The sequence below is a fragment of the Triticum aestivum genome, chromosome 5B (assembly GCF_018294505.1).
Source record: "Triticum aestivum cultivar Chinese Spring chromosome 5B, IWGSC CS RefSeq v2.1, whole genome shotgun sequence".
NCBI lineage: Eukaryota > Viridiplantae > Streptophyta > Magnoliopsida > Poales > Poaceae > Triticum > Triticum aestivum.
This window is the reverse complement of record NC_057807.1, coordinates 698,108,725-698,133,659: the sequence shown is the minus strand read 5'-3', so window position 1 is coordinate 698,133,659 and position 24,935 is coordinate 698,108,725. Positions and strand designations below refer to the sequence as shown.

Here is a 24,935-nt window from a genome sequence, read left to right as displayed (position 1 = left end):
GTATGGTTTGCAGGCTTCCCGGAGGTACTATGTATTTGACATAGCCTATCCAGAATTTTGTTTAGGTTGGATAGCTCGTCGCTGTTGTCCTTGAGGGGCAGTGTTTTATTATTCGGCCGAGAGCTTTTGAATCCGGCGTTGACCGCCGTGCTATTTGGGCCATTTTCCTTATTCCGGCGCTGATCTTTTCTGCGTCGTGATTTCCCATTTCCATCCCTTACTTCGGATGTACTCGGGTCGCTGGTGCTGCATCTAGCCAGCCAGCTGTCTTCCCCCGCGCAAAAGCGGGTCATGAGGCTTGTTAGTGCGGCCATTGTTCTTGGTTTTTCCTGGCCGAGGTGTCTGGCGAGCCATTCGTCTCGGACGTTGTGCTTAAAGGCTGCTAAGGCTTCGGCGTCCGGACAGTCGACTATTTGGTTCTTTTTGGTGAGGAACCTGTTCCAGAATTTGCGTGCTGACTCTCCGGGCTGTTGAGTTATGTGACTTAAATCGTCTGCATCCGGAGGGCGGACATAAGTCCCCTGAAAATTTGCTCGAAACGCATCCTCGAGCTCTTCCCAACTTCCAATGGTATTTTCTGGGAGGCTTTTGAGCCAATGCCGAGCTGGCCCTTTGAGCTTGAGGGGTAGGTATTTTATGGCATGGAGATCGTTTCCTCTGGCCATATGTATGTGTAGGATATAATCCTCAATCCAGACTCCGGGGTCTGTTGTTCCGTCATATGCCTCTATGTTTACGGGTTTGAATCCCGCTGGAAATTCATGATCCAGTACCTCGTCGGTGAAACATAGTGGGTGTGCGGCGCCCCTGTATTTGGGTGTGCCGTTGTCTTCAAACGCTCGGCGGGTTGTGTTGCTTCCTGGAGTCTTCTTTTTTGGCCCATAGATAGACCTGACCGGGTCATCCTTTTTCCGAGGATCTTTATGCTGATCGTGTGCCGGCTTGTGTGCGGCGCCCCTTGCTGCTCTTAGCCTGTCATCTGGTCGTCTATCCGGCCAGGCGGCCTCTTTCTTTTTTGACTGCGGGGGCTCTAAGGCCTCCACGTCGAATTCGGGCAACAGCTTGCGCTTCGGGTAGCTCTTTGCCTGGCGACTAGCGCCATATTTATCTGCGGTATTGAGTACTTTTCTCCATCTCATTCTGAGTGCGTCCTCCGCTGTTTTGAGCTTCCGCTTTTGCTTCTTCAAACTTCTTGCAGTAGCGACGAGCCTTTTATGAAGGTTCTTATGCTCTGGTGATGTGTTCGGCGTGAGGTCGTCTAGGCTCTTGTTTTCGCCGGGGATGGGTTGCTTGTCCAGTTTGTCATATTCGGATGGTTGCTTGGTGGCATGTTCGCCGTCCACTGCTTCGCCCTGCTCTAGGGCCGGGTCCGTATGGGTGCCATTTTTATCGCCGCGGGACTTCGGGCGGCGCTTGCGTCGCCGTTTTGGTTGTTTGTTGGGGGAGTTGTCATTTGCCATGTCCCGTTGTTCCTCATTATCACTTCCTTTTGGTGTATCCACCATGTATACGTCGTGAGTTGGGGTGGCTTTCCAGTGCCCGATAGGCGCTGGTTCTTGGTCGTCTCTGGCATCGTCGTCCATACCGTCGATGTCTTCGGAGTCGAAGTCTAGCCTGTCGGTTAGATCGTTGACAGTGGCTACTAAGTGGGTGGTGGGTGGGCGTTGAATTTCTTTGTCGTCCGCATCCCAACCGTCCTGACCGAAGTCCGGCCAAGGCTCTCCTGATAACGAGAGATACTTTAGCAAACTCAAGATGTCGCCGAAAGGTGAGTGTTGAAAGATGTTCGCAGCGGTGAACTCCATGACCGACGCCCAATCGGATTCGATTGGAGGCGGCGCGGGAGGTTCGGAGTCCGGCAAGGAGTCTGGCACCTCGGAGTCACGAGCTTCATGAGGGACAAGGTCAGTGTTCGGCTCTATCGCCGTAGAGGTTGCAGCCCCCGAGGCGGTGTGTAGCCATCCGTCCTCGATCTGCGCAGTCGGCTCCGAATTCAAGATCGGAGCGGGCTCGAGTGCGGCCTCCATGGTACTGTCCAGCTGCAAAGCTAAATCATGCCCGTTGTGACAGTGCGGCGCGCTCGGTTGTGGCTCGAATCCATCGAGGATCAAGTCCCCGTGGATGTCAGCCGTGAAGTTCAAACTTCCAAATCTGACGTGACGGCCAGGGGCGTAGCTTTCGATCTGCTCCAGATGGCCAAGCGAATTGGCCCGCGGTGCAAAGCCGCCGAATACGAAGATCTGTCCGGGGAGGAAGGTCTCACCCTGGACTACGTCGTTGATGATGATCGAAGAAGCCATCGAGCCTATCGGTGACAACACAGAGGAACTCTCAATGAAAGCATCAATGTCTGTGTCAAAACCGGCGGATCTCGGGTACAGGGTCCCGAACTGTGCGCCTAGGCGGATGGTAACAGGAGACAAGGGACACGATGTTTTACCCAGGTTCGGGCCCTCTTGATGGAGGTAAAACCCTACGTCCTGCTTGATTAATATTGATGATGTGTGTTACAAGAGTAGATCTACCACGAGATCAAGGAGGCTAAACCCTAGAAGCTAGCCTATGGTATGATTGTTGTTCGTCCTATGGACTAAAGCCATCCGGTTTATATAGACACCGGAGAGGGCTAGGGTTACACAGAGTCGGTTATAATGGTAGGAGATCTACATATCCGTATCGCCAAGCTTGCCTTCCACGCCAAGGAAAGTCCCATCCGGACACGGGACGAAGTCTTCAATCTTGTATCTTCATAGTCTTGGAGTCCGGCCGATGATGATAGTTTGGCTATCCGGACACCCCCTAGTCCAGGACTCCCTCACTAGGGTTGTATGAATATGAGTATGCAGCATACCGAAAGTTGTTCGGAGTCCCGGATGAGATCCCAGACGTCACGAGGAGTTCTGGAATGGTCTGTAGGTAAAGAATTATATATAGGAATGGATGTTTCGGCCATCGGGAAAGTTTCGGGGTCACACGGTATTGTACCGGGACCACCGGAAGGGTCCCGGGGGTCCACCGGGTGGGGCCACCTATCCCGGAGGGCCCCGTGGGCTGAAGTGGGAGGGGAACCAGCCCCTAGTGGGCTGGTGTGCCCCCCCTTGCCCCCCCCCTGCGCCTAGGGTTGGAAACCCTAGATGGGGGGGGGCGCACCACTTGCCTTGGGGGGCACTCCACCCCCCCTGGGCGCCGCCCCCTTGGGAGATTGCATCTCCCAGGGCCGGCGCCCCCCTGGGGGCCTATATAAAGGAGGGCAAGGGGGAGGGCAGCTGCACCCTGTGCATTGGCGCCTCCCTCCCCCTGCTACACCTCGTCCTCCTCCCGTAGCAGCTTGGCGAAGCCCTGCCGGAGTTCTGCTGCATCCACCACCACGCCGTTGTGCTGCTGTATTATCATCAACCTCTCCTTCCCCCTTGCTGGATCAAGAAGGAGGAGACGTCATCCGCTCCGTACATGTGTTGAACGCAGAGGTGCTGTCCGTTCGGCACTTGGTCATCGGTGATTTGAATCACGGCGAGTACGACTCCATCATCACCGTTCTCTCGAATGCTTCCGCACGCGATCTACAAGTGGTATGTAGATGCAATCTCTCTCCCATGACTCCTTGCTTAGATGAACTCATAGATGGATCTTGGTGAAACCGTAGGAAAAATTCTAATTTTCTGCAACGTTCCCCAACAGTGGTATCAGAGCTAGGTCTATGCGTAGTTCTCTATTGCACGAGTAGAACACAATTTTGTTGTGGGCGTAGATCTTGTCAACTTGCTTGCCGCTACTAGTCTTTTCTTGCTTCAGCGGTATTGTGGGATGAAGCGGCCCGGACCGACCTTACACGTATGCTTACGTGAGACAGGTTCCACCGACTGACATGCACTAGTTGCATAAGGTGGCTAGCGGGTGTCTGTCTCTCCTACTTTAGTTGGAGCGGATTAGATGAAAAGGGTCCTTATGAAGGGTAAATAGAAGTTGACAAAATCACGTTGTGGTTATTCGTAGGTAAGAAAACGTTCTTGCTAGAACCCAATTGCAGCCACGTAAAGATGCAACAACAATTAGAGGACGTCTAACTTGTTTTTGCAGCAATTGTCATGTGATGTGATATGGCCAGAAGTTGTGATGAATGATGAATGATATATTGTGATGTATGAGATCATGTTCTTGTAATAGGAATCACGACTTGCATGTCGATGAGTATGACAACCGGCAGGAGCCATAGGAGTTGTCTTTATTTTTGTATGACCTGCGTGTCATTGAAGAACGCCATGTAAATTACTTTACTTTATTGCTAAACGCGTTAGCCATAGAAGTAGAAGTAGTCGTTGGCGTGACAACTTCATGAAGACACGATGATGGAGATCATGGTGTCATGCGGTGACGAAGATGATCATGGAGCCCCGAAGATGGAGATCGAAGGAGCTATATGATATTGGCCATATCATGTCACTACTTTATATAATTGCATGTGATGTTTATTATGTTTATGCATCTTGTTTACTTAGAACGACGGTAGTAAATAAGATGATCCCTTATAATAATTTCAAGAAAGTGTTCCCCCTAACTGTGCGCCGTTGCTAAAGTTCGTCGTTTCGAAGCACCACGTGATGATCGGGTGTGATAGATCCTTACGTTCACATACAACGGGTGTAAGACAGTTTTACACATGCAGAAACACTTAGGGTTAACTTGACGAGCCTAGCATGTACAGACATGGCCTCGGAACACAAGAGACCGAAAGGTCGAACATGAGTTGTATGGAAGATACGATCAACATGGAGATGTTCACCGATGAATACTAGTCCGTCTCACGTGATGATCGGACACGGCCTAGTCGACTCGGATCGTGTAACACTTAGATGACTAGAGGGATGTCAATCTGAGTGGGAGTTCATTAAATAATTTGATTAGATGAACTTAATTATCATGAACTTAGTCTAAAGTCTTTGCAAAATATGTCTTGTAGATCAAATGGCCAACGCTCATGTCAACATGAACTTCAACGCATTCCTAGAGAAAACCAAGCTGAAAGATGATGGCAGCAACTATTCGGACTGGGTCCGGAACCTGAGGATCATCCTCATAGCAGCCAAGAAAGGTTATGTCCTAGATGCACCGCTAGGTGAAGCACCCATCCCAGAGAACCAAGATGTTATGAACACTTGGCAATCACGTGCTGATGATTACTCCCTCGTTCAGTGCGGCATGCTTTACAGCTTAGAACCGGGGCTCCAAAAGCGTTTTGAGCGACACGGAGCATATGAGATGTTCAAGGAGCTGAAAATGGTTTTTCAAGCTCATGCCCGGTCGAGAGATATGAAGTCTCCGACAAGTTCTATAGTTGTAAGATGGAGGAAAACAGTTCTGTCAGTGAGCACATACTCAAAATGTCTGGGTTGCACAACCGCCTGTCCCGGCTGGAGATCAACCTCCCGGACGAGGAGGTCATTGACAGAATCCTTCAGTCGCTCCCACCAAGCTACAAGAGCTTTGTGCTGAACTACAATATGCAGGGGATGGTGAAGACCATTCCTGAAGGTATTTTCAATGCTGAAGTCAGCAGAGGTTGAAATCAAGAAAGAACATCAAGTGTTGATGGTCAATAAGACCACTAAGTTCAAGAAGGGCAAGGGTAAGAAGAACTTCAAGAAGGACGGCAAAGATGTTGCCGCGCCCGGTAAGCCAGTTGCCGGGAAGAAGTCAAAGAATGGACCCAAGCCTGAGACTGAGTGCTTTTATTGCAAAGGGAAGGGTCACTGGAAGCGGAACTGCCCCAAATACTTAGCGGACAAGAAGGCCGGCAACACTAAAGGTATATTTGATATACATGTAATTGATGTGTACCTTACCAGTACTCGTAGTAACTCCTGGGTATTTGATACCGGTGCCGTTGCTCATATTTGTAACTCACAGCAGGAGCTGCGGAATAAGCGGAGACTGGCGAAGGACGAGGTGACGATGCGCGTCGGGAATGGTTCCAAGGTCGATGTGATCGCCGTCGGCACGCTACCTCTACATTTACCTACGGGATTAGTTTTAAACCTCAATAATTGTTATTTAGTGCCAAGTTTGAGCATGAACATTGTATCTGGATCTCGTTTGATACGAGATGGCTACTCATTTAAATCCGAGAATAATGGTTGTTCTATTTATATGAGAGATATGTTTTATGGTCATGCCCCGATGGTCAATGGTTTATTCTTAATGAATCTCGAACGTAATGTTACACATATTCATAGTGTGAATACCAAAAGATGTAAAGTTGATAACGATAGTCCCACATACTTGTGGCACTGCCGCCTTGGTCACATTGGTGTCAAGCGCATGAAGAAGCTCCATGCTGATGGACTTTTAGAGTCTCTCGATTATGAATCATTTGACACATGCGAACCATGCCTCATGGGCAAAATGACCAAGACTCCGTTCTCCGGAACAATGGAGCGAGCAACCAACTTATTGGAAATCATACATACTGATGTGTGTGGTCCAATGAGCGTTGAGGCTCGCGGAGGATATCATTATGTTCTCACTCTCACTGATGACTTGAGTAGATATGGGTATGTCTACTTGATGAAACACAAGTCTGAGACCTTTGAAAAGTTCAAGGAATTTCAGAATGAAGTAGAGAATCAACGTGACCGAAAGATAAAATTCTTACGATCGGATCGTGGAGGAGAATATTTAAGTCACGAATTTGGTACACACTTAAGAAAATGTGGAATCGTTTCACAACTCACGCCGCTGGAACACCTCAGCGTAACGGTGTGTCCGAACGTCGTAATCGCACTCTATTGGATATGGTGCGATCTATGATCTCTTACCGATTTACCGCTATCATTTTGGGGATACGCTCTAGAGACAGCTACATTCACTTTAAATAGGGCACCGTCTAAATCCGTTGAGACGACACCGTATGAATTATGGTTTGGGAAGAAACCTAAGCTGTCGTTTCTAAAAGTTTGGGGATGCGATGCTTATGTCAAGAAACTTCAACCTGAAAAGCTCGAACCCAAGTCGGAAAAATGCGTCTTCATAGGATACCCTAAGGAAACCATTGGGTATACCTTCTACCTTAGATCCGAGGGCAAGATCTTTGTTGCCAAGAACGGATCCTTTCTGGAAAAAGAGTTTCTCTCGAAAGGAGTAAGTGGGAGGAAAGTAGAACTCGATGAAGTACTACCTCTTGAACCGGAAAGTAGTGCAGCTCAGGAAAATGTTCCTGTGGTGCCTACACCGACTGGAGAGGAAATTAATGATGATGATCAAGGTACTTCGGATCAAGTTGCTACTGAACTTCGTAGGTCCACAAGGACACGTTCCACACCAGAGTGGTATGGCAACCCTGTCCTGGAAATCATGTTGTTAGACAACGGTGAACCTTCGAACTATGAAGAAGCGATGGCGGGCCCAGATTCCAACAAATGGCTAGAAGCCATGCAATCCGAGATAGAATCCATGTATGAAAACAAAGTATGGACTTTGACTGACTTGCCCGATGATCGGCGAGCGATAGAAAACAAATGGATCTTTAAGAAGAAGACGGACGCGGATGGTAATGTCACCATCTATAAAGCTCGACTTGTCGCTAAGGGTTATCGGCAAGTTCAAGGGATTGACTACGATGAGACTTTCTCTCCCGTAGCGAAGCTTAAGTCCGTCCGAATCATGTTAGCAATTGCCGCATACTATGATTATGAGATATGGCAGATGGACGTCAAAACGGCATTCCTTAACGGTTATCTTAAGGAAGAGCTGTATATGATGCAGCCGGAAGGTTTTGTCGATCCTAAGAATGCTAACAAATTGTGCAAGCTCCAGCGATCCATTTATGGGCTGGTGCAAGCATCTCGGAGTTGGAACATTCGCTTTGATGAGATGATCAAAGCGTTTGGGTTTATGCAGACTTATGGAGAAGCCTGCGTTTACAAGAAAGTGAGTGGGAGCTCTGTAGCATTTCTCATATTATATGTAGATGACATACTTTTGATGGGAAATGACATAGAATTCTTGGACAGCATTAAGGCCTACTTGAATAAGTGTTTTTCAATGAAGGACCTTGGAGAAGCTGCTTACATATTAGGCATCAAGATCTATAGGGATAGATCGAGACACCTCATAGGTCTTTCACAAAGCACATACCTTGATAAGATTTTGAAGAAGTTCAAAATGGATCAGTCCAAGAAAGGGTTCTTGCCTGTAGTGCAAGGTGTGAGATTGAGCTCGGCTCAATGCCCGACCACGGCAAAAGATAGAGAAGAGATGAGCGTCATCACCTATGCCTCAGCCATAGGATCTATTATGTATGCCATGCTGTGTACCAGACCTAATGTAAACCTTGCCGTAAGTTTGGTAGGAAGGTACCAAAGTAATCCCGACAAGGAACACTGGACAGCGGTCAAGAATATCCTGAAGTGCCTGAAAAGGACAAAGGACATGTTTCTCGTTTATGGAGGTGACGAAGAGCTCGCCGTAAAGGGTTACGTCGACGCTAGCTTCGACACAGATCTGGATGACTCTAAGTCACAAACCAGATACGTGTATATGTTGAATGGTGGGGCAGTAAGCTGGTGCAGCTGCAAGCAGAGCATCGTGGCGGGATCTACATGTGAAGCGGAGTACATGGCAACCTCGGAGGCAGCGCATGAAGCAATATGGGTGAAGGAGTTCATCACCGACCTAGGAGTCATACCCAATGCGTCGGGGCCGATCAAACTCTTCTGTGACAACACTGGAGCTATTGCCCTTGCCAAGGAGCCCAGGTTTCACAAGAAGACTAGGCACATCAAGCGTCGTTTCAACTCCATCCGTGAAAATGTTCAAGATGGAGACATAGATATTTGCAAAGTACATACGGATCTGAATGTCCCAGATCCGTTGACTAAACCTCTTTCGCGAGCAAAACATGATCAACACCAGAACTCTATGGGTGTTCGATTCATCACAATGTAACTAGATTATTGACTCTAGTGCAAGTGGGAGACTGTTGGAAATATGCCCTAGAGGCAATAATAAAAGGATTATTATTATATTTCCTTGTTCATGATAATTGTCTTTTATTCATGCATTAATTGTATTATCCGGAAATCGTAATACACGTGTGAATACTTAGACCAAATACGTCCCTAGTAAGCCTCTAGTTGACTAGCTCGCTGGTCAACAGATAGTCATGGTTTCCTGACTATGGACATTAGATGTCGTTGACAACGGCATCACATCATTAGGAGAATGATGTGATGGAAAAGACCCAATCCTAAGCATAGCACAAGATCGTGTAGTTTGTTTTGCTAGAGCTTTTCCAATGTCAAAGTATCTCTTCCTTAGACCATGAGATCGTGTAACTCCCGGATACCGTAGGAGTGCTTTGGGTGTACCAGACGTCACAACGTAACTGGGTGACTATAAAGGTGCACTACAGGTATCTCTGAAAGTGTCTGTTGGATTGACACGGATCGAGACTGGGATTTGTCACTCCGTATTACGGAGAGGTATCACTGGGCCCACTCGGTAGTGCATCCTCATAATGAGCTCAAAGTGACCAAGTGTCTGGTCACGGGATCATGCACTACGGTACGAGTAAAGTGACTTGCCGGTAACGAGACTGAACGAGGTATTGGGATACCGACGATCGAGTCTCGGGCAAGTAACATACCGTCTGACAAAGGGAATAGTATACGGGGTTGCTTGAATCCTCGACATCGTGGTTCATCCGATGAGATCATCGAGGAGTATGTGGGAGCCAACTTGGGTATCCAGATCCCGCTGTTGGTTATTGACCGGAGAGCCGTCTCGGTCATGTTTGCATGTCTCCCGAACCCGTAGGGTCTACACACTTAAGGTTCGGTGACGCTAGGGTTGTATGAATATGAGTATGCAGCATACCGAAAGTTGTTCGGAGTCCCGGATGAGATCCCGGACGTCACGAGGAGTTCCGGAATGGTCCGGAGGTAAAGAATTATATATAGGAAGTGATGTTTCGGCCATCGGGAAAGTTTCGGGGTCACCCGATATTGTACCGGGACCACCGGAAGGGTCCCGGGGGTCCACCGGGTGGGGCCACCTATCCCGGAGGGCCCCGTAGGCTGAAGTGGGAGGGGAACCAGCCCCTAGTGGGCTGGTGCGCCCCCACTTGGGCCCCCCCTGCGCTTAGGGTTGGAAACCCTAGGTGGGGGGCGCACCACTTGCCTTGGGGGGCACTCCACCCCCCTGGTCGCCGCCCCCTTGGGAGATTGCATCTCCTAGGGCCGGCATCCCCCCTGGGGGCCTATATAAAGGAGGGCAAGGGGGAGGGCAGCCGCACCCTGTGCATTGGCGCCTCCCTCCCCCTGCTACACCTCGTCCTCCTCCCGCAGCAGCTTGGCGAAGCCCTGCCGGAGTTCTGCTGCATCCACCACCACGCCATTGTGCTGCTGGATCATCATCAACCTCTCCTTCCCCCTTGCTGGATCAAGAAGGAGGAGACGTCATCCGCTCCGTACGTGTGTTGAACGCGGAGGTGTTGTCCGTTCGGCACTTGGTCATCGGTGATTTGAATCACGGCGAGTACGACTCCATCATCACCATTCTCTCGAACGCTTCCGCACGCGATCTACAAGTGGTATGTAGATGCAATCTCTCTCCCATGAATCATTGCTTAGATGAACTCATAGATGGATCTTGGTGAAACCATAGGAAAAATTTTAATTTTCTGCAACGTTCCCCAACACACGTACCCTCGTAGACCGTAAGCGGAAGAGTTATGACAACGCGGTTGATGTAGTCGTACGTCTTCACGATCTGACCAATCCAAGTACCGAACGTACGTCACCTCCGAGTTCAGCACACGTTCAGCTCGATGACGATCCCCGGACTCTGATCCAGCAAAGTGTCGGGGATGAGTTCTGTCAGCACGACGGCGTGGTGACGATGATGATATTCTACCGGCGCAGGGCTTCGCCTAAACTCCGCGACGATATGACCGAGGTGGAATATGGTGGAGGGGGGCATCGCACACGGATAAGGAATGATCACGTAGATCAACTTGTGTGTCTATGGGGTGCCCCCTGCCCCGTATATAAAGGAGGGAGGGGGGAGGTGCGGCCGGCCAGGAGAGGCGCGCCAGGAGGAGTCCTCCTCCCACCGGGAGTAGGACTCCCCCCTTCCTTGTTGGAGTAGGAGAGAAGGAAAGAGGGGGAGAGGAGGAAGGAAAAGGGGGCTGCAGCCCTTGTCCAATTCGGACCAGAGGGGGGCTGCCCACCTCCTTCCTTTCGGCCTCTCTCCTCTATTCCCGTATGGCCCAATAAGGCCCATATACTCCCCGGCGAATTCCCGTAACTCTCCGGTACTTCGAAAAATACCCGAGTCACTCGGAACCTTTCCGAAGTCCGAATATAGTCGTACAATATATCAATCTTTACATCTCGACCATTTCGAGACTCTTCGTCATGTCCCTGATCTCATCCGGGACTCTGAACTCCTTCGGTACATCAAAACTCATAAACTCATAATATAACTGTCATCGAAACCTTAAGCGTGCGGACCCTACGGGTTCGAGAACTATGTAGACATGACCGAGAACCGTTTCCGGTCAATAACCAATAGCGGAACCTGGATGCTCATATTGGCTCCTACATATTCTACGAAGATCTTTATCGGTCAAACCGCATAACAACATACGTTGTTCCCTTTGTCATCGGTATGTTACTTGCCCGAGATTCGATCGTCGGTATCCAATACCTAGTTCAATCTCGTTACCGGCAAGTCTCTTTACTCGTTCCGTAATACATCATCCCGCAACTAACTAATTAGTTGCAATGCTTGCAAGGCTTATAGTGATGTGCATTACCGAGTGGGCCCAGAGATACCTCTCCGACAATCGGAGTGACAAATCCTAATCTCGAAATACGCCAACCGAACATGTACCTTCGGGGACACCCGTAGAACTCCTTTATAATCACCCAGTTATGTTGTGATGTTTGGTAGCACACAAAGTGTTCCTCCGGTAAACGGGAGTTGCATAATCTCATAGTCATAGGAACATGTATAAGTCATGAAGAAAGCAATAGCAACATACTAAACGATCAAGTGCTAAGCTAACGGAATGGGTCAAGTCAATCACATCATTCTCCTAATGATGTGATCTCGTTAATCAAATGACAGCTCTTTTGTCCATGGCTAGGAAACATAACCATCTTTGATAAACGAGCTAGTCAAGTAGAGGCATACTAGTGACACTATGTTTGTCTATGTATTCACACATGTATTATGTTTCCAGTTAATACAATTCTAGCATGAATAATAAACATTTATCATGATAGAAGGAAATAAATAATAACTTTATTATTGCCTCTAGGGCATATTTCCTTCAAGCACAAGGCTACTCCCAAGTCGAGGGTATCGACTATGGTGAAACCTTTGTTCCCGTTGCTCGTCTTGAATCCATTCGTTTGTTGATTGCTTATGCTTCCCATCACAACTTTAAGTTGCAACAAATGGATGTGAAAAGTGTTTTTCTTAGTGGTCCCATTAATGAGTTGGTTTATGTCAAGCAACCCCCCGGGTTCGAGGATCCTTACTTCCCGGATCGTGTGTATCAACTCGATAAGGCACTCTATGGCCTTAAACAAGCCCCACGTGTGTGGTATGACCACCTTACCGAGTTGTTACAAGATCGTGGATTTGAAGTTGGGCAAATCGATCCCACTCTTTTTACTAAGCAGGTCAAAGGGGAGTTGTTTGTGTGCCAACTATATGTTGATGACGTTATCTTTGGTTCCCCTAACAAAGCTTTCAATGAAGAATTTGCCGCTCTCATGACCTCTAAGTTCAAGATGTCTTCGATGGGAGAGTTGAAGTTCTTCCTTGGTTTTGATATCAAACAAAGAAGAGAAGGTACCTTCATCAACCAAGCCAAATACACTCAAGACATGCTTAAGAGATTCAAGCTAAGTGATGTCAAGCCGGCCTCTACTCCGATGCCCACCAAGTGCCAACTTGACATTGATCCCAATGGTAAAGCGGTGGATCAAAAGGTATATCGCTCTATGATTGGTTCCTTGCTTTACCTTTGTGCATCTAGACCGGATATCATGTTGAGTGTGGGAATGTGTGCACGGTTCCAAGCCGCACCAAAGGAAAGCCACTATGTGGCGGTCAAGTGAATCTTTTGATATTTGGCTCATACCCCAAACTTTGGCCTATGGTACCCAAGAGGAGCTAACTTCAAGCTTGAAGGATTCACGGATTCTGATTGGGCGGGAGACAAGGTGGATAGGAAGTCCACTTCCGGAGGGTGCCAATTTCTTGGTTGCTCTTTGGTAAGTTGGTCTTCTAAGAAGCAAAGTTGTGTATCTCTCTCGTCCACCGAAGTAGAATATGTGGCGGCCGGTAGTTGTTGTGCACAACTCTTATGGATGAGGCAAACTTTAAAGGAGTACGGTGTCATTTGTGACAAAGTGCCCCTTTGGTGTGACAATGAAAGTGCCATCAAGATTTCTCTCAACCCGGTGCAACACTTCAAGACGAAGCATATTGAGATCCGGTATCACTTCATCCGGGATCACATTACGCGAGGGGAGATTGAGCTCAAGTATGTCAACACTCATGATAACCTTGCAGATATTTTCACGAAGCCCTTGGATGAAGCAAGATTTCGCGAGTTAAGGCATGAGCTAAATATCATTGATTGGAGCAATGTGACTTGAACCCGTGCACCCCCCACCACACTCAACTTGTTGTCTAGTTTAGATGTAGGCATGGACATAGGGGGAGTGTTGTTCTCTCAATGAACTCTCCCTCCCCACATTATGCATAAATTGATCTAGTCTTTCACTTTAACCATATTTGTATGGTACTACTGCTTCAAGGACGAGTTTTGGTCATGGGTCCAAGGTTAAAATCTTCACGATGCCATACCCCTTGACTCAAACATAGGTGGCCTCAGCCACCGCCCTCTCTAGAAGAGGTGTGTTCTAGTCCGCTGTTAGTGTGTTTGTGGCCTTGTTGGTCTTTCCTCCTTCTTGGCTGTGTTTTTCCCGTTCTTTTTGAGCTTAAGCCGTGTGTTTAGAGGCCCGTGGTTGCTGAGCGGTACTACCGCTGGTGGTGTGCGGTACTACCGCTCTAAGCGGTACTACCGCCTACCAGCGTGGTACTACCGCTGCGAGGCGGGGGCAGGGGGTTATATCGGGGGCAGGGGGAGTTTTCTTCTCCCCCATACCCATTCGCTCGCCCCCACGACCCTGTTCGTCTCTCCAGCAACCGGCGCCGCGGGAGGGCTCCGGCGGATCTCCCTCTCCGGGGCGCTCCTCTCCATTTCCTTCGGTGGAGTCGATCCCCACCTTGTCCTCTTGCCATGGATGCCGGTATTGCCCCCGTTCCCTCTTTCTTCTTGTCTAGATTTCCAATCTAGCATCTTAGGGGCAATAGTAGTTGCATCTTTAGATTTTAGGCCAAATCTAGGCTTGAGTAGGATGGAGAAGGCTTCTAGGCAGTTTGGATTGGTGTTTGGTAGGAGTATTTTTGAATTTGGTAGGACGGTAGTGCCGGATCTGACCACGGCAGTAGGAAACTGTTGTTTCCCGTCTCAAGCGGTACTACCGCTCCCCTTGGAGCGGTACTACCGCTTGGAGCGGTACTGCCGCTCACAGGTCGCGGTACTACCGCTCTCTACCAGTTTCTACCATACTTCTACTAATCAGTGATCCTTTTTGGTTGTGTTTGGTGGCTTATGCTCGTTCTTTCTGGTTGTTTGCGTGTTCATGTGTGTGGTTCCAGGTGATGAGCTTCCTGAGCATCAGGCTCGGCGTGTCAACCCCGGTCATGCCACGTCCAAGCGGTACCGTACAACTGAGTCTGCAGGAGGTTCCTCAAGTGTTGCTCCTCCACCCCAACTCCAGAAGAAGCCTGGTGTCAAGCCGAAGCCAGGCAAAACTGTGCCAGAAATGCCGGCCAAGGAGTTCTGGGCAAGACGTCGCCGCAACCCCTATGAGGCAGACTAAGATCCCACTTTGGTCAACCGTCCGTTCTGGAACAGGTTTCAGTTTGCCATCTTCTTTGATGTTCTCAAGGCCAAGAAGAACCTCTATGTTAACGTGCACTCCATCGACACTGACCATATGGAGAAGGATCCTGATTACTTTGGTGAAGCTCTTCAGATGTGCACTCAACTGAACATTCTTGGTGTCATGCAATTCAACAAAGATTATGATGCTGATATTGTGGCCCAATTCTATGCCACGGTTCATCTCGGGACTGATGAGGACAGGACACTGACTTGGATGACCAATGGCAAGTTGCTTTCAGTCAAGTGGAAGGCGTTCATGGAATTGATTGGGGTGGAAGATCAAGGGCTTGCGTCTCCTGTCGGCTTTCGCCCACACCGCAACACCTCCGCCACTCACAAGCAAGCTCTATGGCCGTACTGCACTTTGAGGATCAACCCTGAGACGAAGAAGGAAACATATGAGCTTCCTGCCTTTCTGGACATTCTTCACTGTGTCTTCCGTGAGACTCTTTTCCCTCGCATCGGGAATCTGGATATGGTCCATTCTTATCTCGTGGACATGCTTCTCTTCTGCTAGCGTGAGAAGGTACGAAACACCGGAGAGTCCCTGGATATATCCCATGTTATGTGGTCTGAGCTGTTATCTGCTATCTCCGAGCGCAAGTGCCCGATTTATGGTCCGTTCATCATGCTGCTTATTGAGCAGGCCTGGGGTCGTGTCTATCCCAAGGTGATGCTAGAGACCGGGGAGTTGGTTTCTCACGACGTCAAGCGTCTGAGGAAGAAGGACAACTGGGGCTCTCAGGTCCCTAAATCTGGAGTTCCTTCGTCTGCCACTGCCATGGAGACCGAGGAGGAGGCTGAGGCTGAGGATGATGATGACTATGTGCCTTCTGCAACAGAGGCCTCTTGGGCAAAGAAGCTCAAGCTCAAGATGAAGAAGGTGTTATGCATGGAGGCTCACAGTCAGTACATGACTCATGTGGGTGAGAAGAAGGCCCGTCGTCGTCACAAGGAGCTCTTGCGCCAGCTGGGTGCCACCGTTAACAGTGGATCTGAGGACCAGCTTACTGAGGAGGAGGAGTGGATTCAGCAGCACTACCCGTGGACCGATTCTGATGCCGAGCACTTCCCGACCGACGATGGTGGCGAAGACGATCCCGCTGAGATCTGATTCTCTTTCTATCACCTGGAGCTGTAGCAACACTCCCTCTCCTTTTTGGTGTCTCGATGCCAAAGGGGGAGAGAGTTTAGGGATTTGTGTTGTGTTTTTCGTCGTTTGTGTTTTCTCGCGTTTGCCTGGTTTGGTTTGTGTCTGGTTTGTGTCAGTGAGACTTAAGTTCTAGTCATATGGTGTGAGACATATGCTACCTTATCTTTCGAATATCTTTATCTATGTCTATATAGCTTATGAGTTGCATGCTTATCCTGTTATCTATGTTGCTCTCATATATCATGCTTAGGTAGTTGGTCTCTAAAATGTAGGGGGAGCGTTGATCCTGGTATTTGTGCCGTGCAGTCCAAAGCACTTATCTAGACATCACACATCCAGGGGGAGCCCTTCTACATTTTAGGACGGTGGGGCTTTGCGCCGACCCTACATCTTCTCTGTTTGTGCAAATCCCGTATTGTCATCAATCCACCAAAAAGGGGGAGATTGTAAGGGCATATTTATCCCCAAGATGTTTTGGTGATTGATGACAATGCTTTTGCGGACTAATCGTGTGCGTTGAGTTCTTTCAGAGATTCATCCTTTGGCACGAGACGATTACTTCTCCTCGGTGTTTTATTCAAGACGGTGTAGCTCCTTTCGTTTCTCTGCTGGTGGTCTAGTTTCGTAGGAGTCACCGTACTATCAAGAGGGGATCCGCTTTGGTAAGGCTAGGGTGGAATCAACACGTGCACATCCTTATCACACCCGCTGCTTCTTTCCGCTTCATTGGAGCTATCTTTCCTTAATCTGTGCCTGCATGTCCTGTCCCAGCGGTAGTACCGCGGTCTTCAGCGGTAGTACCATCGAAGCTCGTCAAGCGGTGGTACCGCTCCCCGAGCGGTAGTACCGCTTGTGAACTTCGGCCGTAGTACCGCAGTAGTTTCGGGCTACTATCGCCTCGATTCTCGACTGCTGTTTTTCGTGTCGGGTTTTACGGTACTAGTAGCAGCAGTAGGGGCGGTAGTACCGCTCCAAGCGGTAGTACCGCCTATACTTCCGCGGTAGTACCGCTCTGTGGCCAGGACCCTGCATCCCTCGTCAGCGCGGCAGTACCGCTGGGAGGGAGCGGTAGTACCGCTTATCAGCGGTAGTACCGCCCTGCCCAAGCGGTAGTACTGCTCTGTGCGTGGCTGATTGGTGGGTAACGGTTGGATTGTTTCCCCCACTATATAAAGGTGTCTTCTTCCCCAAAGTTGACTTACCTCTTCCCCCAAAAGCTCCATTGTTGCTCCAAGCTCCATTTTCGCCCGATCTCTCTCCCTAGCCAATCAAACTTGTTGATTTGCTCGGGATTGGTTGAGAAGGCCCCGATCTACACTTCCACCAAGAGAAAATTGATTCCCCCCACTTATCCCTAGCGGATCTTGTTACTCTTGGGTGTTGAGCACCCTAGACGGTTGAGGTCACCTCGAAGCGATACTCCATTATGGTGAAGCTTCGTGGTGGTGTTGGGAGCCTCCAAGTATTGTGGAGATAGCCCCAATCTTGTTTGTAAAGGTTCGGTCGCCGCCTTCAAGGGCACCAATAGTGGAATCATGGCATCTCGCATTGTGTGAGGGCGTGAGGAGATTACAGTGGCCCTAGTGGCTTCTTGGGGAGCATTGTGCCTCCACACTGCTCTAACGGAGACGTACTTCCCTTTAAAAGGAAGAAACTTCGGTAACACATCCTCGTCTCCACCGGCTCCACTCTTGGTTATTTCGTGCCTTTACTTTTGCAAGCTTACTTGTGTTGTATCTATTGCTTGCTTGTGTGCTAGTTGTCTTTGCATCATATAGGTTGTCCACGTAGTTGCACATCTAGACAACCTATTTCATTGCAAGGTTTAAATTGTTAAAGAAAAGCTTAAAATTGTTAGTTGCCTATTCACCCCCCCCCCCTCTAGTCAACCATATTGATCCTTTCACACTGTATGACCGGCAATGGTGAGCCGACGAGCTGCTGGGCCAGCACGGAGCCTGTGCGACGACCGGACGTGTCTTCTCCGTGAACAGCCGACATGAGAGATTAGAGTGGCTAGAGGCGCAACTGATACCTGCATGCGGCGCGGAGGCATTGCCGGAGCCGTGCGGTCTGATTCCCGGCTAAGCAAGGCGTAGTCGCTGGCGGCCGAAAACGCCAAATTCGGCGGCGGTGGGTGCAGCCGAAGATCCACCGGTTCTGCTCCAGCGATGGGACGAGGAGGCACAAATCCAAGTGGTCGAGGACAGCGGCGGAGCCTACGAAGCGTTGATGCGACCGTCGACAGAAAAAAATGACGCCACGAATAAATTTCCCAATCCTTCACGGTACGGTGTCAACTGAAACGGCATTGGCACTCGCGATCTTGTAGGTGTAATCACCACGAAAACAACATGCACACCGAAGAGCGGAAGTACGTGGATGATCTTCCAAAGATCAGCAGCAAATTAGAGGATGGACGCGGCAACACAAGAAGATGGACGCGGCAACAAAACCGTTTCTGAAAATACTTGCGCACAAGGAAAGTATAACATATTTGGTGTATGATCGTGTCTGTATACTTTGATCGATTTTGGAAATTTCAGAAATCATTATTTGGGGAGTTTGGAAAGTTCAGAAATACTTTTGGAGCGTTCTCTTCCTTCGAGGCAATTTTTCGATCGATTTTGGAAAGTTCAGAAATACTTCCGGAGATGTCGTATTGCCTAGCAAAAAATATGCTGTTATAATTAATGTGGCAACTGAAAATAATAATAATAATAATAATAATAATAATAATAATAATAATAATAATAATAATAAAAAAAAATTATGAGTGGCAGCTGAACACAAGACAACGAGTAAGTTGGAACTGTGTCAGTGGCAACTCAAAACAAGACATCAAAACTGAAAACAATGTGGTATGCTTTTGGAGAGTTTAATTTGGGACCATCTTATTTCACAAACGTTCACCGGGAAGGGGTGGCACTTGCGAACGTTTTGATGGCAGCTTTAGTAGTTTCGGGGGTGGCACTTTCTTCAGAACGACATGGCAATCTCTGGGAAGAAGGAAAATTTAAGCAAAACGAGCAGAAACTTTCATCATTTGATCTCGTGTCGCAACTAAAACATCAATCAAACATAGTTCGGTTGTCCTTCCCTTCCCAGCAAACATCAGCCAGATAGCATTACCGTTACTTTTGCAATTTTTAACACACTTTTCTGGAATATGCAATTCTTTATCCTCTTTCTAGAATATGCAATTCTTTGTTAAATACTCTATAGGAGTTTGAACACCCATGCAAAAAAAAAAAAGAGTTCGAACACCACTTGACGGTTATCACTCTATAATTAGAGATGGCATAGGCTATTAAAGCCTGATCTCCACATAATATTACTTGACAGCCTCTTCGTTAAAATGAATGCACTAAAATTTCCTAGCAATATATTATGAAGTTATGAGACGCCTTGTAACAAAGGGCTCTTTCTAAAATGATCTCAGGTAAAATATTTCTTAACTTGTTAGCTTGCACCTTGGAAAGCATTTTGACAATCACATTGCACAAACTAATGAGCTGAAATTCAGTTTAAAATGTGGGGTTAGGTACCTTAGGGGTCATAAAAATGCAGTCCCTATGTGGGTGTTTGTGATGTGGTTACTTGGATCTTGATATTGTTGGACAAAAGTCGCCCCACACGAAGAAACAGATTAGCCTATGAGAGCCCATGCTGACATCTCCATGTAAACCATTGACTGCCATCAAGATGATGGAGATTGCTTCGTGTGACGGAGAAGCAGTAAAACCCTAGGCTTCTTTCTTATTAGGAAGGACACAATAATTCGATGGGTTGGGAGAATGGAGGGAAGTGGTTGAGCAAGTGCAGTAAAGAAGATCACAACAAAAGGGGTCATTCCGAAGACAAGGAGGAAGAAGGGTGAATCTGTCATGATCACGGTGTCATGCGCAATCTCCATAGAGCATGAGTTCAAAGGGCTAATGGTGTTAGACTGAGACCAAATTTTACTAGTTCCATTATGATTACCATTGCTCCATGTATAGCTAGGATACACTGGCTTAGGAAAATTAGAAAAATGGTTGTGCCCTATATTTTGTGTATTTCTGAGTTGAACGGTTGGAATAATGATTTGGTTAGTCGGTCGCTCATTTGAGGCAGAGTTCATCAACTTCGTTAAATACTCTATATGTCTTCGGAAACCACTAGACAAATTTCACTCTATAATTAGAGATGATATAGATTATTAAAGCCCGATCTCGACATAGATTGTTACAACTGAAGTAAAAGATGATTCAATAATAAATAAATATTGGAAATTATTGAAAATACGAAGGTCTCCTTGAGTTTTAAAACTAATTTCAAGAAGTCCAAAAATAACTGTTTAAAAGTACAAGAATAAGCTTGAGTTTGTTCTGCTAAAATATTTTAATCGCACATATGCATCAGGAAGCATGGAGTAATTCTGCCACCAATAGTAATCGGCATAGATAAAAAAATCATAGATGATATGTGCACAATAATTGTAAAACAAATACGTCTTCATATTATTTAGTAATTGCTAAAGTTATTAGTCATTATATATATATATATATATATATATATATATATATATATAGATTTAATGGTGTCACCTTTTTTGGGTCCAAGAAAGCTGAATAAAAAAATCAAAGATATATGACGATCCACTATGTTTTAAGTATATCGATAAGCAGTGGGCAGTATAATATTTTGTACCTTATGAAAGTATGCAGTAAAAATATTTATAAATAATTCATTTAGGCCTTCCTTTTTTTGAGAAAGATTCATGCCTTCCTAAGAGGAGCCTGTGGCGGATTGGGCCGGTGGGGGCTGAACACGGGCCGGAGCCTGTACAGCAAGGCCAGCCCGGCCCACCACCGCCAGGGTCCAGCGCGCAAAACACGAAACAACCAGGGGCCCGTGCGCAAAAAGGAAAACCCTATAATCCACCCACAAAACCTACGGGAGTCCCCTCCGCCGCCGCCCCAGCCGCTCCTTCCCCCCACCCCCGCCGCCCGCTCAAGCCCCACCGCCCGCCGGCGCCGACGCCGCGACCCACCCGCTCCGGCAAGGTCAGTCCCCCTCCCCCTCCCCCACGCCCCTCCCCGCGCATCGCGCGCTCAGATCGGGCGCCCCGCCGCGGGGACGGAGATCTCACGGGTTGTTTGGTTCCGCAGATGAACAAGGAGAGGCTCATGAAGATGGCCGGCGCCGTCCGCACCGGCGGCAAGGGCACCGTGCGCCGGTAGGTCCTCCGCCTCGATCTGTGAAATAGGTCGGGCTTTCAAGTGCTAATCTAATCTGCCTCCGTTGGGCTCGGGTCTGGTGCAGGAAGAAGAAGGCGGTGCACAAGACGGCGACCACGGACGACAAGCGGCTGCAGAGCACGCTCAAGAGGGTGGGCGTCAACACCATCCCGGCCATCGAGGAGGTCAACATCTTCAAGGACGACCTCGTCATCCAGTTCCTCAACCCCAAAGGTGACCTCTTTCCTTCCTTCATCTACGGCGCTGCTCTTCTAGTTGTATGCTCGCTGCTTGCTTCCTTGCTTGTCATGTCGATGGGGATTACTGACTTGTTTGTGTGGTGTGTTCTGTCGATGCAGTGCAAGCGTCCATCGCCGCAAACACATGGGTGGTCAGTGGGACTCCCCAGACCAAGAGTATGGATCCCTCTCACTTCCCTATCATTTGGTCATGATGATGATGATGCAAGTTACTTATAGCATTCTTAGATTGGATTTATGGATGCGTCGCTTTAATGTCTTTAATGCAACAGCTAACCCTCATTTGCATCCATTTGACATCCACGGATTGTTATTCCTTAATTGTCCTAGTCAATCTGAACAAGTTTTTTTAACATCTCTCTATGCACCTGATTAGTCTTGTATCCCTGAAGCTATGCACTTCAGTTTGCCCATTCATGACATGCCTGCTGTTCACCCTAATATGTTGTTTCCTTTGAATTACTGTTTCTCTGCCACTTTCTTTTTGTATTCATTCTATTGTGTTTACTTATTATTATATTCATGGTTTTGACTTGACAGAGCTACAAGATGTTCTTCCTTCGATCATCAACCAATTGGGTATGCTACTCCTTCTGACTTTGTTACATCATCCAATTACTAGTTTAGTTTAATCATCTTTTAAGTTGATTTATTGTAAGTCTGTGCTGGCACTTTGGCCTCAAGTATTTGACTTCCATTTTATTATTTGTCAAAGAGTGGGTATGCTACTCTGTGTGACATAGTGAGACCATCCAATAAATAGCTTAGCTTAATAATCTGAAAGTTGATTTATAATTCTGTACTGGCAATTGGGCCTAAAATTTATGACCTCCGGTTTATTAATTGTTGAGTGACTCACATTACCTGTCTGACCTTTCCGTTACTAAAAATTATGTTGCCGGCCTGGCAACCTCATATATCTAGCTGCATTCTTACACCATACTTTTCCTTCCTTCACTCATGTCAGTTAACACAGGTGGGCTGCTATTGTTTTTATGCTCGTCATTGGGCGATTAATAGTCATTCTGTTAATTGCCTCTCCTCTGTTTCTTTCTCTAGCTTTGACACTTGGGTGCTTGTTAAATTCCTGTTATGCTTCATAAGACTATATACTAAGACTATACACTTGTTTATGAAAGCACCGGCATGGTTCTAAATTCTGCCTGTTTGTTCCAGGCCCTGACAACATGGAGCACCTGAAGAGGATTGCTGAGGAGATGCAGAAGCAGGTGGCTGCTGCGGGCGCCATCCAGCCCAAGGAGGAGAACGACGACGACGTTCCGGAGCTCGTTCCTGGAGAGACCTTTGAGGAGGTAGCCCAGGAGACAAAAGCCTGATCATCTCATAGACTCCGCCCCGCCAATAGCGAAGCATTACTTGACCCGAACTGCTACGTGGTCATGGTTTTCTATGACGGCCCTGTTTTGCTCCCTCTCCTAGGCCTTCTGTATTTGCTGCAGTTGGAAACTTTTAGTTTCTCCCACCGAGTTTTTATCCGAGTTATGAATGCTGAGTTGCCCGTGGATTCCTTTTTAGCTGCTTTTTGATGATGATTGCGTACCATTTTTTTGGTTGATTGGTTCACAATATACCTGAGCTCCAGCCTTTGGTGAGTTTTGCTCAAGTGTGTGGTACTCCTCCTTGACATTAGGCATGCTCAGATTGCTTTCAGATTCTCCTTAGCTTGATATCAAAGATGTTCCTACTGTATAGGATCTGATTGTCATGATGCCAATGTATTCCTCTTATCTGCTTTTGATGATGACACCCCGCTGGTTGGTTCACTCGCAATCTAGTCGACAATACTGAAACTTGGCCTAGCTCAGCAAAGCCTGAAATTAGGATGCATGTAGCAGCATTTCGAAGTCTTTTATTATTATTGATTAAAAGTTGCATTACCATGTCTGTATTTGTTCTACTGAAACCTACATTCTGATCTGATCAATGTAGGGGCATAAACCTACATTCTGATCTGATCAATGTAGGCGCATTCTGGTTGCTTGTTTGCACATAGAAGTTTGCCTCAAAATATGGGAGTCAGATTTTGACTGATCATTCTATCTTGCGCTCTCTTGGCCACCGTCCCTATATATTTCTTCCTGGCCCCTCAATCCCTTGGTTACCAAGCGAGAGGGCAAGCATGATCTTGAATTCTTGACGAACTCTGAAAATCTAGGTCGTTGCTCATTCTGGTAATGTATATTGTAATGTCTACCGTACGCCCTACCCTGGGGATTGTACAACTTAGGAACTCATCCCTCAGATTGAGTCACTAGTGTTAACACTGAGCTTCAAGATCTGTTTCAGCAATCACTAGACTACACCTACAAACCTACTCATTACAGCTGACGGCACACACTATTTTCACCTTGCCAACATGCATGTGCTGATGAAATAACCTCTCTGTATATGTTACTTCTTGGGCTAATGGTTTGGTTGTCACTTTCACCAATAGCATACCCACTGGGCTCTATTTCATGACCACTGGCCCTCTGCATCCGTCTCCACGTCCAACTGAGCCAAAGGATGTATTGAAAGCTTCCTCATTGGCGACCTCTTTCATGGAAGGCCGTCGCACATATCTAGGCATTTCTTAGCCAGGTCCGCAATTCCTCTCAACAATGCCATGCTTTCATGGCCTTTCACGTGATTGTTCTCTTTTGTAGCGGATAGGATAGGAAAATAATCCTTTTGTCAGTTAACTTGCATGTATTCAGGATCAAGATATCCACAAGTACCCTGAACCATAGAGACAAACTGCTCTTTGTCAGTTGGGGCTAGTATGGAGGCTCCATGTAGTTATCATCAAGAAGGATGTTGGAAGTTTTCACACTGCCATGAATAATTGTGGGAGATGCATAGGAATGCAGGAATCTGAGTCTGTTCGTTTGCTTTCATGACCAATTCTTAAGAGGGTCCTGAAGGAGATTTGCAGCGCTTGGTTCTTGACATGATGAATAAGCTCAAATAGGATGATTCCACTTTGAACGAACTCATATCATATACTCCCTCCGTCCGGAAATACTTGTCGGAGAAATGGATGTATCTAGACGCATTTTAGTTCTAGATACATCCATTTTTTACCCTTATCCATTTCTTCGACAAGTATTTCCGGACGGAGTGAGTACTAGAATTAGGAACTTCCACCTCAAGGCAGCAACCCAACAATATTCTTGTGATTGAATTGGGACAAAATGAGCATCTCTCGACAACTAATCCACATCTTTTAATTGCAAAACATGCATGTTACTATGTGTTATCCCTTTATAGAC

The 24,935-nt window shown here is 47.4% G+C and overlaps 1 protein-coding gene across 1 annotated transcript; it reads left to right on the top strand.

Moving 5' to 3' along the window:
* Nucleotides 1-21,118: 21,118 nt before the first annotated feature.
* Nucleotides 21,119-23,213, top strand: LOC123114337 (nascent polypeptide-associated complex subunit beta). Its single transcript, XM_044535773.1, has 6 exons — nucleotides 21,119-21,229; nucleotides 21,335-21,402; nucleotides 21,489-21,637; nucleotides 21,763-21,819; nucleotides 22,204-22,242; nucleotides 22,840-23,213. The coding sequence occupies exons 2-6, from the start codon at nucleotides 21,335-21,337 to the stop codon at nucleotides 22,998-23,000; spliced, it is 474 nt and encodes a 157-aa protein (XP_044391708.1). The 5' UTR covers nucleotides 21,119-21,229; the 3' UTR covers nucleotides 23,001-23,213.
* The last annotated feature ends 1,722 nt before the right edge of the window (nucleotides 23,214-24,935 follow it).

Bases quoted from the DNA above. Each gene is read 5' to 3' on its own strand.
- LOC123114337 (XM_044535773.1), top strand. From the start codon at position 21,335: ATGAACAAGGAGAGGCTCATGAAGATGGCCGGCGCCGTCCGCACCGGC. The intron at 21,638-21,762 runs GTGACCTCTTTC...CTGTCGATGCAG, and splicing joins CCAGTTCCTCAACCCCAAAG to TGCAAGCGTCCATCGCCGCA. The intron at 21,820-22,203 runs GTATGGATCCCT...TTGACTTGACAG, and splicing joins TGGGACTCCCCAGACCAAGA to AGCTACAAGATGTTCTTCCT.